The sequence below is a fragment of the Lithobates pipiens genome, unplaced genomic scaffold (assembly GCF_037356315.1).
Source record: "Lithobates pipiens isolate NorthernLeopardFrog02 unplaced genomic scaffold, aLitPip1_a1.2 Scaffold_16, whole genome shotgun sequence".
Classification (NCBI taxonomy): domain Eukaryota; kingdom Metazoa; phylum Chordata; class Amphibia; order Anura; family Ranidae; genus Lithobates; species Lithobates pipiens.
Window position 1 is genome coordinate 384,429,722 of NW_027507748.1, and position 15,617 is coordinate 384,445,338.

The 15,617-nt window shown below is 41.9% G+C and overlaps 1 protein-coding gene across 1 annotated transcript in view; it reads right to left on the reverse strand.

The window, feature by feature from the left end:
• Positions 1 to 15,617, reverse strand: part of VPS53 (VPS53 subunit of GARP complex) — a 221,713-nt gene that overhangs the window by 30,501 nt on the left and 175,595 nt on the right. The window contains exon 20 of the mRNA XM_077482250.1: positions 6,362 to 6,499. Coding sequence (XP_077338376.1) covers positions 6,362 to 6,499 — 138 coding nt within the window. The remainder of the gene's footprint in view (positions 1 to 6,361; positions 6,500 to 15,617) is intronic.

Here is a 15,617-nt window from a genome sequence, read left to right on the forward strand (position 1 = left end):
TCTAGTAGTATAATGTATTTCCAAAGTGTGAAAGAGCAGGCCACCCCCAAGAAAAGCAACACACACATGGACCAGCTCCTCATACAGTTACTGCATGGACTGAAACGAGTGTCCAAACCGTGGCACATAAGACATCAAAAATGATAAAAGGCCTAAAGGAAAGGTATTATGATCAATCCATGGGGAGGAGGTGCCATTACTGATCTTCTGGTTTCAGTGTTTCTCAGGCAGACCATAGATAGTGATTTCTTTCCACGGGTTGCAGGAAAGAAAATCACTTGATTCTCTCCCGCAGAGCTATTGTGTTCTCCCGGTGGGGGTGCTCGAGGAGCCGTTCCTACCAGGAGAACACTGTGATTACTGCTAGCTGCTAAAGCCATTGGCAATCACATGCTATAAAGCTACCCAAGTCAATCAATGGATCAAACTTGGGTACAACAAAGCCTGCCCAAAGATCGATCAAATCTCAGCCAGGCCCTGCTGAACTATGGCCTGCTGATCTATGGCCAGCTTAAGTCACTGATTTACATATTAGTTCAAGTGCTACATACTTGTTCGGGGTCATTGACTCAAAATACTAGCTAGAGGTGAAGAAAAGAACACTCTCAGACAGAAGTTAGTTGCCCATGCATTTTCTATGTAAAGGACCAGTGTCTGAGCCAGGGTACTAGTAGAAATGGCAGCCTACACATTTCACTCAGTACAGGTTTTCTACACTGTACTTCCTGTCTAGGCATAAAGGCAGTATGCTTATTCTGATGGCTTTTTCTTCAACACAAAATAATAGACAGCAAACAACAAATTCTCACCAAACAAGCAAGGATGCTACCTGCACGTCTACCTTTGATTGGCTAAAAAACATTTATATAGAATACCATAGCTACTGATCAATTTAAAATGACAAGCTTGAAAAATGGTGAAAACGATGTCAAAGGTTTTCTAGCAATTATTGCAACAGCACAAAATAATAAAAATACACAACAGCTTCCATTTAAAGAAGCATTTATAAGTCTGCAAAAAGGTTTCTAAATGCCTTTTCCTGATTAAGCTAGGTAAACATTTTGTTATTGTCCCTTTACTAACAGGAGGATGCATTTTTTCTGTCCGTGTCACCAGTCATGGTCACGGTTGGAAGTAATGGGGAATGTCACAGAAGGGGTATGACCAATTCTGAAACAGGCAATCATTTTGGATACCTTATAAGTGTTGAGTCAGAAAGAGGTAATGATTCATTATGCTGCTATGTCTCTCCTGCAGAAGAACCCCCCCATCCTCTCCAACCATAAATAGCCCCAGCAATGATTTACACAGCAAACAACATACTTACACCTTCAAAATATATTTCAGATAACTGCTACTTTTCAGTGGTATACTACTAATAAGGTTGCGACAAAAGACAAGAGAGTCATACAGAAAAAAAAAAGAAAAAACGACAAGTAAATTGGGCTCAGATCCTGGAAGCTTTGGAAATTAACTCCTTCAAGCAGCTGGTTTACGGATCAGGGACAAGACAGTAAGATTTATTTACGTGCCTACACTCCATACAACCCGTTTAATATATTTTTTGAAGCGGCTTATGCCGCGTACACACGATCGGAATTCTCATCAGAAAAAGCTCTGATGGTTTTCCCGACGGAATCCGGCTCAAGCTGTCTTGCCTACACACTGTCACATCAACTTCCGATCGTTTATAATGCGGTGACGTACAACACGTATGACGGGACTAGAAAAAGGAAGTTCAATAGCCAATAGCTTCTGTCTCGTAGTTGAATCTGAGCATGCGTGATTTTTGGCGTGTCGGAATTGCATACACACGATCGGAATTACCGAACATGCTATCAATTTTTGGCTGGCGGAAATTCGGACAGCTAAATTCCGATGGAGCATACACACGGTCGCATTTTCCGATGAAAAGCTCTCATCTGTCTTTTTTTGTCCGGAATTCCGATCGTGTGTACACTGCATTATTGTTCTACAAGTCCCAGAGACACTGCAAGTGGAATCACCAATGGATCCATGGGGAAATAGCAATAAGTCACAAGAAGGTGAGTGGTGTTCAAATTAGGCAAAGGTTTCCTGAGGTGGGAAAGCTGCATGCTCTACAATCTTAGTGGTTAACTGCTACTATGGACCTTTTCAACAGTTCGTTAAGCAATCTGTCCCAAGTAAAGTGCAGATCAGAGTGAACCTGCTTTGTACATACACAGGATATGCTCTGTGTTTTGCAGTGCTAAACAACCTTGCTACACCTTCCCACTATGCATGCCTATGAGTCTGCCAACTCACTGGAAACAATGCACTCTTTCTGGGAGGTTCATATCCTCTAACACAGTGTTTCTCAACTCCAGTCCTCAAGGCACCCCAACAGGTCATGTTTTCAGGCTTTCCATTATTTTTCACAGGTGATTTGATCCGTTTCACTGCCTTAGTAATTACCCCAGCTGTTTTTATCTGAGGGAAATCTTGAAAACATGACCTGTTGGGGTGCCTTGAGGCCTGGAGCTGAGAAACCCTGCTCTATCATTTACTAGGGCAACCACACTAAGCCATTGAGAGTTCCCTCTATTGGTCATCTATCATCTCGACTACTGCAACTCCCTCCTCATTGGATTACCTTTACATAGGCTATCCCCCTTCAGTCCATCATGAATGCTGCTGCCAAGCTTATCCAGCTCACCAACTGCTCAGCGTCTGCTACTGCTCTGTCCATCTCTCCACTGGCTTCCACTCACCCAACAAATTAAATTCAAAATACTAACTTACAAAGCCAACCGCCACAACTCAGCCCCCAGCTTCATCACTAGCCTAGTCTCAAAATTCCAACCTAATAGTTCTCTTCATTCTTCCCAAGGCCTCCTGCTCTCTAGCTCACCTGTCACCTCCTCCCATGCTGGCCTCCAGCGCATTTTCTGAGTTTCTACCATCCTACGGAACTCACTTCCCCAATCAGTCCAATTAACGCCTACTTTGTTTGCTTTTAGACGATCCCTGAAAACCCTATTCTGCCCCCACCTAACTGTACTTTTATTTTCTCTATCAGCTCATTCCTCACAGCAATTAAAGCGTTTGAAAACCGCTGAAGGTTTTTTTGGTTCTTAGGATCCATCGCATACTAGCACATTATATGAAACGTACATGAAAACAAAGCAGTGATGCAATGCCATTGCTGAAGCCTGCTTCCATCTTCACCTGCCTTGCTTCCAGGTTCGTGGACTCCAGATCTGGGATTGGTCGAGCCGTGATGTCGTCACTCCTGCGCATGCCTGCGGAAGCCGCTGTTCACGGCACAGGGCTCTGAAGGAATGGCACAGGTGGCCGTTACTTCAGAGTGCATGCACAGTGATGTCAATGACTGCATGTACAGTAAATATCTCCTAAACGGTGCACATTTAGGAGATATTTAACCTACCTATAGGTAAGCCTTATTATAGGCTTACCTATTAGGTAAAATTTAGTTTACTTCCACTTTAACCCCCCTAGCGGTAATCCCGAGTCTGGCTCGGGTTGGGATTTTACTGACAGGAGCAGTAACCCCGAGCCAGACTGGGAATCGCATCGCTGGATACAGGGAGGACACAGGGAGAGTTACTTACCTTGTCCCCTGGATCCAGCGATGTCCTCCGCGCTGTGTGAGCGAGCTGTCCTCTGCTCGATTCACACAGTGCTGAATGCCGCCGAGCTCCGTTCCCTGCGACGTTACAGCGCACGGGATCGGAGAACGGCGGCAAATTCAAAAAAGTAAAAACACACAAAACACACACAGCACTGTAATCTTACAGATTACAGTACTGTATAAAAAAAAATACACACCCCCTTTGTCCCTAGTGGTCTGTGCAGCGCCCAGCATTCACTTTTATATTATAAATACTGTTTTTTCTGCCTGAAATTTGGAGATTGTCCATAGCAACCAAAAAGTGTCCCTTTTTCAGTGTTTTAGGATTTGATTACATTATTGAATAATTTTTATTATTCTTTATTATATTATATATATTATAAACTTTATCATACCCGGGATGTCTGCTAGACTCTGGTTTGAACAGATTTAAGAGAGTTATTCCTAAGAATTACAGGACTACAATATAAAACGCCAAATTTCCATGCAAAATAATTGTACCAATTTCAGCACCTAAAACCAGAATGAATCATACCGCCAGGGAGGTTAACTCTTGTATCACTTGACATTCCCTCTTAGATTGTAAACTCTAATGAACAGGGCCCTCCTGTACAATTCCTCCTGTATTAAATCTGTACTATCTGCCCTCATGTTGTAAAGCGCTGTGCAAACTGTTGCCGATTATATATATATATATATATATATATATATATATATATATATATATATATATAAATATAATAATCATAAAAAAAATTATGATTTCAGTTATAATGTATTTATGATAAATAAGTAAATGGGATGACAAAATAAAACAGAAGCTGGGAAATGAAACATTCTCTAGCACATATTATATAGAGCAGCTTGCTAGGTATTACAAAATGTATTTAAAAAAAACAGTTCTTTCTATAAATGTCCAAATACTTGCGTTGGTAAATGGGGAAAGAACGATGAATCAATCCCATATGTCCTCTTCTGCCTAATTGTAGCGTAAGCTGAAAATTCTGTTTTTTCTTCCACTGCAATATAGTTGTCAAAGTGTTGTCCCATGGACAGTATATTTAAGCTGGTTTGAAGCATAAAACTGTCTTGGATTGTGTTTATTTTTCTAAACTTGGCAATGGTAGGATAAACTACTTAATTTTCTATGGTAATTTCAACATAGAATCCATGAAACAAAAAGATTTAAGAAGATTTTATCAGCTGAGTCAGCACCAAAAAGTATTTTTTTACACCTCCCCAAACCATATCTCAAAAGCTTCCCCCCAAACCAAATATACTCATTTATTTAGGAAGGGGTGGACTAAATGTTCCACTGCAAGGTTTTCAAGAAAGAGTCGCTGCTTTTTAGAAGCCAGGAAGATCGTTTAGGTTTGGTTTACACATGTTTCAGTCTGTACATGCAAGAACATACAAATATAATTGCTGGTGGTTGCTTTAGAGCAGCCATTCTCAACCTTTTCAACACAGAGGAACCCTTGAAATAGTTCTCCAGTCTCGAGGAACCCCTGCTAAAAATTAGAACTCTACAACTCTTGATACATTAGTGTGATGGTCAGTGAGAAGAATGGTCCTTACACTTGTGGTCACTGGGAAGAATTACCTCTTTACAGACAGCTAAAATGATCAATGGTGTCGATGGGAACTTATCTGAGAGGCAGAAATTGTCCAATGCTGAAGGAACCCCTAGTAACCTCTGGAGGAACCCTAGGGTTCAAGGGAACCCTGGTTGAGAATTACTGCTTTAGAGTTTTAAAGGATACATTCACCTTTAGGCCCCTTTTACACATGCAGACTGCCCATTTCATCAGTTCAGTCACGTCAAAACAAATGAAGTATTCATCAGTTTTTCCTTAGCTGCTCATCAGTTTCTCATCAGTTTTGTTTTACATCCACTACTAATGCAAAAACAGATGAAAAATGGATAGTTTGTCAGTTTACATCAGTTTTTTCATCGGAAACAATGGGATGCATGGTTTGTCCGTTTTCACCCATCAACAGATGGATGAAAAATGGGCAAAAGGTTTGCATGTTTGAAAGGGGCCTTAGTTACATGTTACACCCATATTTAGGGTGTAACATGTTACTGAGCAGCAACCCCCACCCCTAAATCATGGTACCCGCTCTCACAGTTAAGTGAATGGGAGAACCATAGTGGCTGACGTGTAGCTTTCAATGAACTACCAGTTCATTTATGCTTCCCGTCATTCAGTAACTACCTTCCCCTATGAGGTACGGGAAGACAGCTAGACTGAAATTCTGCAGAAGCCTGAGTTTGCACTTGTGTTCAAGCTCTCATGTAATGCAGATGCCCGCTAAGTATAAAGTGCAGCCAGAGGCCCTTCTGGTATGGCAGAACCTGAGAAAAAGTGTCAAAGCTTGCCCCTACTTTCTGCCCCTACAAGTTCCTAATGACCCATCATTGTGATGGGCTACCTCATTGGCCAGCAGTAATTAGCAGGAGGCAAGGCAGGGGCAGCAATCTTCATTGCTATTAGGAAATGCTAAAGCTTTGCCAGTGAAACGAGCCTGGTTTTGCAGGATGGCGGCACCTTGGTCAAGTACCTGGCCCCAATTACAGTGGATTAAGTAACAGCAAAGTGAACCTTCTCACAAGCACAAAAGACCTTTAAAATGTTTAACCAAATGTTTAGTCTACTTCTTTTTTTTTGGCACAAATCTGGACACAACACATAGACTGAGTAAATTGCCCATCTTACAGAGAAATAATGCTGAACGATAGCTCACCTTTAGGATCATCTCAGCCCGGGTCATGCCTTTCACTACAATCTTTGTGTAACTGGCTGGAGCTTTCCTTATTACTTGAGAACCAATGGATGGCAGATCCAGAAGAACAGTTTTCAATGAATGAGTATCAAGTAGAAGCTGTAAACAACACAGATAAACATTAGCTTATACCTGTAAATAGATAATTTCTATAATGGTTGGGAATACTGCATGCAGTTACCGTTGGATCAATAGTAATGGTAAAACACTGCCAACATTAAAACATATAGTTACAATATAATCTGACAAAAAGTTCCACTTGTTTTTTTCGGTTAAATATTTTTCACATACAAAGCAATTACAATGTACTCATATTAATGTTTAAAAAAAAAACAGTATCGTCTTATAGAAATGATCTATAAAAAAACAAGAACAAAAACAAACAAGATAAAATGTATTATCCCAAATCCATATCAATCTTCCAGGGATCCCATGAGAAGGTCCAGTGGGGACCTACAGGAAGAAGATGGAAGATGGATTTCTCCTACTAACACCAAGGATTAGACGCAATTCTCCTCCATGGAAACCAAGGGTGAGGCACCTTTTCTCCCACTGACATCAAGGATGGCGCACTATTCCTGCCACCGTCACCAAGGATGGCACGCTATTTCTTCCAGTGACATTGAGGATGGGGAACTATTCCACTGACCCTGGGGCATTTTGACTTTTGGTAACCTTTTGCCACAGTCTGGGCTCCAAACAGTCTGAATGACAATGAACTGGTCCTTCATTTAAAAAGTTTGTAGATCCCTGTACTAGACAAAGCAAAAACCTCCAGTAACTAAAAGCTTGCCAAGTATACCTCACAGCACACTACATTAAGGGTCACTTTTCTTCTGCTGGACAACCTAGAATTCATATAACTAGATTATTTTTTTTTTTTAAGTAAACCATATTTCTACTCTTATACCACAGTCCCTTTGTATTTAGACACTGCAGGCGCTGCTCTGTCTTGGTCACTATTTTTTTCAGCAGAATACTGTACCGATTAAATGAAAATTGTTAGTTTTGGTATCATATAAGAATATTTTTCATCCCTTCGGATAATTTCACATGAACTGTAGTGATCAGCTCCCAAAAGCTGTATACCAACGATCAGATTATCGTACGATCGCTTTTGATTTTCTCATTGTGCGACTAGGCATTAGGACAACACTTAAAAAGACCTAACACAAGAGAAGGTTCTCTGTGAATAACAATTACCTGAAAAAAAAAATGTGCGCAAAAAACAAAGGTAAAGGTACTGTCAACGCAATACCCATTTAATAAATTTAGGAAATCTTTGGTAAAAAAAAGAAAAAAAAGAAAAAAAAGGGGGGCCTCTTTACTCTAAAATTTTAATTTCTTCCTCGGTAATTACAAGACATTACTTCAGCAATTCTTTCACTTTTTTTTACCATTCTAAATTACTGGATTTATTGTCATATAACATGCACTTTTAGCCTCTTAAAATCAGGGGAAAATCGTGGGTGCGTGTTATACACCGATCCCTGCTGTCTGAGGGAAGAGGAGCGAGCGCCGCTGAATTACACAGAGCCATGATCTCCTGTGTACCTGGAACTCTGTCACTCACAGCCAAGCCTCCTGACCCTGTATTGGACCACTGTTCGCTCTATCATATTGCAGGGCCATGAGGCGAGGCTGTGAGTGACGGAGCGCCGGGTACACAGGAAATCGCGGCTCTGTGTAATTCAGTGATGCTCGCTCCTCCTCTTCCCTCGGAGACAGCAGGGATAATCCAACACTGGCAAGGCTGCAATGATGGGAAATGTGAGGCAGCAGATGGACACTGAACAGGCTGCATTGTTGGTCAAAATTATAGGCTGCAGATGGGCACTGAGCAGGGTGCATTGTTGGGCAACTTAATGGCTGAAGATGGGCACTGAGCACGGTGCATTGATAGGCAATTTAGAGGCTGCAGATGGGCACTGAGCAGGGTGCATTGATAGGCAATTTAGAGGTTGCAGATGGGCACTGAGCAGGGTGCATTGATGAGCTGTGACCCTAATTTTGCTTCATTTAAAATGTACGTTTTTTCTCCTTAAACTTCCCTCCTAAAACTGGGGTGCGTGTTATATGCTGATAAATACAGTACTTATTAAGGAGCGCTCAGTTTCAGTAAACCATAAAATAAAAAAAAAAGACTACAGAGAAAATACACATCAATGGATTTACAGCGTCCACCAACTCCGACATCCTTTATGATCATAATATAAGTCTTGTAAGGCAACTTTGTACAGCGAAGGTCATAGTTTTCTGACTTGGTGCCTGCTTTCATTATTTTACTTCAGTTTCTGATAAATGTTATAAAGCGTTTGTGTTTGCTTGGCTCAGTCACCAAGTACAAAAATGAAGTATAAATAGAACTGCCGGTCAGGAAGCATGGATTAAAATACATGGCGTGTTCCAAACCTCCTGAATGACATGTATTTGGCTGCTTCTACAAGAAAGCAACAGACAAACAGAGTGAGTTTAGGAAGGCAGAATGATTGATGGCAAATAGAGATGGTAATGTGGTTTTGCTTATATAGCCTGATTTGCAATATACTAAATACTTCCTAATGCACTCTAAAGTAAACAGTCAAGACAATAAAGTTCATTATTGAATTGTTTTCCTTTATTCACTTGAACATCTGCTTTTCTCTAATATATTTATATCTATATATATATATATATATATATATATGTGTGTGTGTGTGTTGTAAAGCGCTGAGCAAACTGTTGGTGCTATATAAAACCTGAATAATAATTATATATATATACACACACACACACACTATATTATATATATATATATATATATATATATATATATATACACACCTTCTCACACAAAAGGGAGTACATCCCTCACATTTTTGTAAATGGGTTTACTTCCTCTTTATCTTTCTGCAAAGGTAAAGCATAATGGGCTACTATGCATCGCGATGTCACCGCTGTCCCCTGTAGTCCGGAGCATCCATCTTCTTCCCGGTATCGCTGCTCCGGCCGCTCACAGCGCCGGAGCAGCGATGACGTCACTCCCGCGCATGCGCACGGGAGCCGCCACCAACGGCATATCACAGTTAGCAGCGGCATGCTGCTAACGGCGATAATGCGCCTGCGTGCCGTTGTCTGTGGTGCAATGCGCCGTAGACAGCTGTCACTGTCTTTTAGTAAATATCTCCTAAACCATGTAGGTTTAGGAGATATTTCTTGGACCTACAGGTAAGCCTTAATCTAGGCTTACCTGTAGGTCAAAGTGGTTTGTAAGGGTTTACAACCACTTTAAGAAATTACACTTTGCTACAATGTAAAGTAACGAGTGCACAGCTTGTATAACAGTGCAAATTTGCCGCCCCCCCCCCAAAAAATAACTCAAACAGCCATTAATGTCTAAACCACTGGCAACAAAAGTAAGTACACCCCATAAGTGAAAATGTCCAAATTGGGCCCAATTAGCCATTTTCCCTGCCCGGTGTCATGCGACTCGTTAGTTTTACAAGGTTTCAGGCGTGAATGGGGGGCAGGTATGTTAAATTTGGTGTTATCACGCTCTCTCTCTCATACTGGTCACTGGAAGTTTAACATGGCACCTCATGGCAAAGAGTTCTGAGGATCTGAAAAAAAGAATTGTTGCTCTACATAAAGATGGCCTAGGCTATACGATTGCCAAGAGCCTGAAACTGAGCTGCAACATGGTGGCCAAGACCATACAGTGGTTTAACAGGACAGGTTCCACTTAGAACAAGCCTCGCCATGGTCGACCAAAGTAGTTGAGTACATGTGCTCAGCGTCATATCCAGAGGTTGTCTTTGGGAAATGGATGTATGAGTGCTGCCAGCATTGCTGCAGAGGTTGAAGGGGTCAGCCTGTCAGTGCTCAGACCATACGCCACACGCTGCATCAAATTGGTCTGCATGGCTGCCATCCCAGAAAGAAGCCTCTTCTAAGGATGATGCACAAGAAAGCACGCAAATAGTTTGCTGAAGACAAGCAGACTAAGGACATGGATTACAGGAAACCTTGTCCTGTGGTCTGATGAGACCAAGATAACCTTATTTGGTTCAGAGGGTGTCAAGCGTATGGGTTGGCAACCAGGTTAGGAGTACAAAGACAAGTGTGTCTTGCATATAATCAAGCATGGTGGTGGGAGTGTCATGGTCTGGGGCTGCATGAGTACGGTCGGCACTGGGGAGCTACAGTTGATTGAGGGAACCATGAATGCCAACATGCACTGTGACATACTGAAACAAGGCATGATCCCCTCCCTTCAGAGACAGGGCCGCAGGGCAGTATTACAACATGATAATGACCCCAAATACACCTCAAAGATGACCACTGCCTTGCTAAAGAAGCTGTGGGTAAAGGTGATTGACTGGCCAAACACGTCTCCAGACCTAAAACCTATTGAGCATCTGTGGGGCATCCTCAAACAGAAGGTGGAGGAGCGCAAAGGCTCTAACATCCACCAGCTCTGTAATATTGTCATGGAGGAGTGGAAGAGGAATCCAGGGGAAACCTGTGAAGCTCTGGTGAACTCCATGCCCAAGTGGGTTAAGGCGTTGCTGGGAAATAAATGTGGCCACACAAAATATTGACACTTTGGGCCCAATTGACATTTTCACTTAGGGGTGTACTCACTTTTGTTGCCAGTGGTTTAGACCTTAATGGCTGCGTTTTGAGTATATTTTTAGGGGACAGCAAATTGACACTGCTCTACAAGCAGTAATTTCTTCAGTGTTGTCACAAGAAAAGTATAATAAAATATTTACAAAAATATGAGATACTGTATTTTATATATATACCGTATATACTCGAGTATAGGCCGACCCGAATATAAGCCGAGGCCCCCAATTTACCCCCAAAAAAACTGGCAAACTTATTGACTCGTGTATAAGCCGAGGGTGAGACATGCCTGTCCATCCCTGTGTGTGTGTCCGTCCATCCCTGTGTGTCCGTCCATCCCTGTGTGTCCGTCCATCCCTGTGTGTCCGTCCATCCCTGTGTGTGTGTCCGTCCATCCCTGTGTGTCCGTCCATCCCTGTGTGTCCGTCCATCCATCCCTGTGTGTGTGTCCATCCATCCATCCATCCCTGTGTGTGTGTGTGTCCATCCATCCATCCATCCCTGTGTGTGTGTGTGTCCATCCATCCATCCATCCCTGTGTGTGTGTGTCTTCATCCATCCATCCCTGTGTGTGTGTGTCTCCATCCATCCATCCCTGTGTGTGTGTGTCTCCATCCATCCATCCATCCCTGTGTGTGTGTGTATCCATCCATCCCTGTGTGTGTGTGTGTGTGTGTGTGTGTGTGTGTGTGTGTGTGTGTGTGTGTGTGTGTGTGTGTGTGTGTGTGTGTGTGTGTGTCCAGCCTACCTGTGTCCCGAGCCTGTGTCCCGTGCCTTGCCTCCTTGCCTCCGTCCCGTGCCTTGCCTCCTTGCCTCTGTCCCGTGCCGTGCCTTGCCTCCGTCCCGTGTCGTGTCGTGCCTTGCCTCCGTCCCGTGTCGTGCCTCCGTCCCGTGCCGTGCCTTGCCTTGCCTCCGTCCCGTGCCTTGCCAGGATCGCCGCTCTTCGTCGGCGCCTCGGCGGACATTCTACCATTCAAACGCCGCGCCTCCGCCTTCGCCTGTGATAGGCGGAACACTGAATTTCCCAGCAGCCTGTGTTCCGCCTATCACGGACATCGTCTCATCCTCGTCCGTAGTACGAGGATGAGACGATGTCCGTGATAGGCGGAACACAGGCTGCTGGGAAATTCAGTGTTCCGCCTATCACAGGCGAAGGCGGAGGCGCGGCGTTTGAATGGTAGAATGTCCGCTGTCTGTCTGCTCGACACGCTGATCGAGCAGGCAGACAGCGATGACTCGAGTATAAGCCGAGGGGGGCACTTTCAGCCTCAAAAAAGAGGCTGAAAATCTCGGCTTATACTCGAGTATATACGGTATATATATATATATATATATATATATATATATATATATATATATATATATATATATATATATATATATATATATATATATATAATTCACCTAGGGCAGTGATGGCGAACCTTGGCACCCCAGATGTTTTGGAACTACAATTCCCATGATGCTTAACTGCACTGCAGAGTGCATGAGCATCATGGGAAATGTATTTCCAAAACATCTGGGGTGCCAAGGGGCGCCATCACTGACCTAGGGAAAAATAATCCACTGAGAGAGTACAACATTGTGGGTACAGTGTTAGCCAGTACTATAGAAGAAAAAAAAGATTTGGGGGTACTTATTTCAGATAATTGCAAAATGAGCAAACAGTGTGACCAGGCAGTGGGGAAAGTGAATATAATTCTAGGATGCATTACTAGAGGGATCGCCAGCAGCAGGAAGGAGGTCCAGATTCCCCTATATAGATGTTTAGTAAGACTTCATTTTGAATATTGTGTCCAGTTCTGGAGACCTCACTTACAGAAAGATATTGATAAAATATGAGTCTAGAGATGGGTAACAAAAAGGGTGAAAGGTTTGGTGGATAAAACATATCAAGAGTGACTTCAGAAACTTAATATGTACAGTCTGGAGGAAAGAAGGGAAAGGGGAGACCTGACTGAAACCTTTAAAAACATCAATGGGATGAATAAGGTTCAGGAGGGCAGTTTTTTCAATATGAAACCAAAATCAAGAACACGGGGACATGACCTCAAACTAACAGGAGGAAAGTTCAAAACTAATCTTAGAAAGTATTATTTTACTGAAAGTGTAGTTGATGCTTGGAATAAACTACCAGCAGAAGTAATGCAACAGTCAACAGTAAATGGCTTCAAACATGCTTGAGACAAATGCAGATAGCTAGTCAGACAATAAAATCAACGAAACCCCCCACTCCAAAAAATAAAATAAAAAAATTGGCAGACTCAATGGACTACTCTGTCTTTTTCTGCTGTTACTTTTCTATGTGTATATACATACATATACACACACACACACACACACACACTTGTGCTCATAAGTTTACATACCCTGGCTGAATTTATGATTTCTTGGCCATTTTTCAGAGAATATGAATGATAACACAAAAGCATTTCTTTCACTCATGGTTAGTGTTTGGCTGAAGCCATTTATTATCATTCAACTGTGTTTACTCTATTTAAATCATAATGGACATTATGTCCATTAATCGCTCACGATATCATTAATACTCTTGGCTAAACGTAGGAAAGAGATAACCACGAAATTAGACAGGGTAAGAGTATATCATAGCCCAGAAGTAAATTATGTAGGTAAGAAAAGGGAAAACAGAGCCATAGAATCACGACACTAGGGAGAACGAGAAAGATGTATAAAAGAAGGGAAGGAAACAAGCAGGAGAGAAAGAAGAAAACAGGGTGGAGGGGTGCATGGAGAGAGATAAAATGTGAGGTTGCGGTCCAAGCATACTGTACATTGTTCGGATTGTGAATTTGGTATCTCCGCAATAGCAAATATATTCAGAATCATAATAGGGTAAGTTTAGTCAACAGAATTATTGTTAAAAGGGAGATTTTTTTCTTTTTCTTTTTATGGCAGGTCAAGCCCATGCCACTGGTTAAAATGGCAGTTTGGGCAGATTTTGCAGGAAACAGGCACATTAATGATGCAGGTGTATGTTACAGACAGAGTTAGAGGTCAGTGGCCCCACCCACCCACCAAGGTCAGTGTGTGAAGGGAGCTGTGAGGTGCACATTGCGCTGTACTGTCCAGGTCAGGACAAAGGCCCGAGCCTGAGGATGTAGCAGCTGGGAGCTGCAGGAGTAAAAAATAAAGCTGAAAGAGGCACAGCGGTTTGTGTATAAGCACTGGGACTGTGTGTTTGAGGGTCTGGAGGATCAAGGCATGAGACCTGAGCAGTGAAGTTGCATAAAGAGAGAAATGTGGCTGAATTTTATATTTTGATGCATTGATGGTGAGAACTCCCTGCGTGGGAAAAGATTCAATAGTGAACATTTTGCTTTGTTTTAAATGCAAGTAAGTGGGCAGAAAGTCCTGAAACTTACTTCTGGCGTGGTGTAAACTCACTGTTTGGCGCTGTTTTGTCTCTCACACACACACACACACACACACACACACACACACACACACACACACACACACACACACACACACACACACACACACATAAAATCTTTACAACTTGAATTAAATTGCAGATGCTGAAATAGCAGTAAAAGAAGCATTAGAAATGGTTTATTAACCAGAGACAGCTTTGACATAAGGACTCCAGCCATATTTTATGATAAGCCTTCAGAAGTTCACTTATATCTATTGCAGGTTATAAACCTGAAACATGAGTCCAAATATTAAAAAAATACTTTTCCTGTCTAAAGGCACTTCCATTTTATGCTACATTAAAGGGCTGAATCAGTAATAAAAAATAAAAAAAACAAACAAAAAAAAAAGCTGGTGGCCGTGACTCAAAGAACACACATTCACATAAATATACTGATCAGCCAGAACATTAAGATCACTGACAGGTAAAGTGAATAACATTGATTATCTCGTTACAATGGCATCTGATAGTTGATGGGATATATTAGGCAGCAAGTAAAAATGTTAGAAACATAGAAAACAGATGGCAGAAGAAAGACCAAGTGGTCCATCAAGTCTGCCCATTTTTTTTAAATGTATACATGTTTTTGTATTTTTGTTTTAGTTGGCTATGAAGGTGATGTTTTGAAAGCCGTAAAAATGGGCATCACAGCTAGTTGTATATGAGGCTGCATAGTCAGGGTGCCCATGCTGACTGCTGTCCACAGCCAAAAGCACCAACAATGGGCACATTTGCATCAGAACTGGACCACAGGGCAATGGAAGAAGATGGCTTGGTCTGATGACTCATGTTTTCTTTTACATCATTAAAAAGAAGGATTTTAGAACTTTATATGAAGCAGTGACCTGGTAAGGTCGTATGCCTCTATCCCTGTCTATATGAAATAGGAAAAAGGGGGGTGGGAATTTGAATGAAGCACACAGTTGAATAAAAAGGGTCAAATGTATTGTATGTTTGAATGTAAAATGATAATACATAGTAATAATGATAATAATGATACTAATGGTCAATACCAATACAATTCATAAAACGGTATTGTATGTTATTTGCCATTTTGCAAGCACAGTTTTGAACCTAGAGATATACGATACTTCTAAACTCAACACAGTCTCCCCTTTTTTTTTATTTTATGCAAAATTTAAAAACCATGTCAATAACAAAACATAGCTGGCA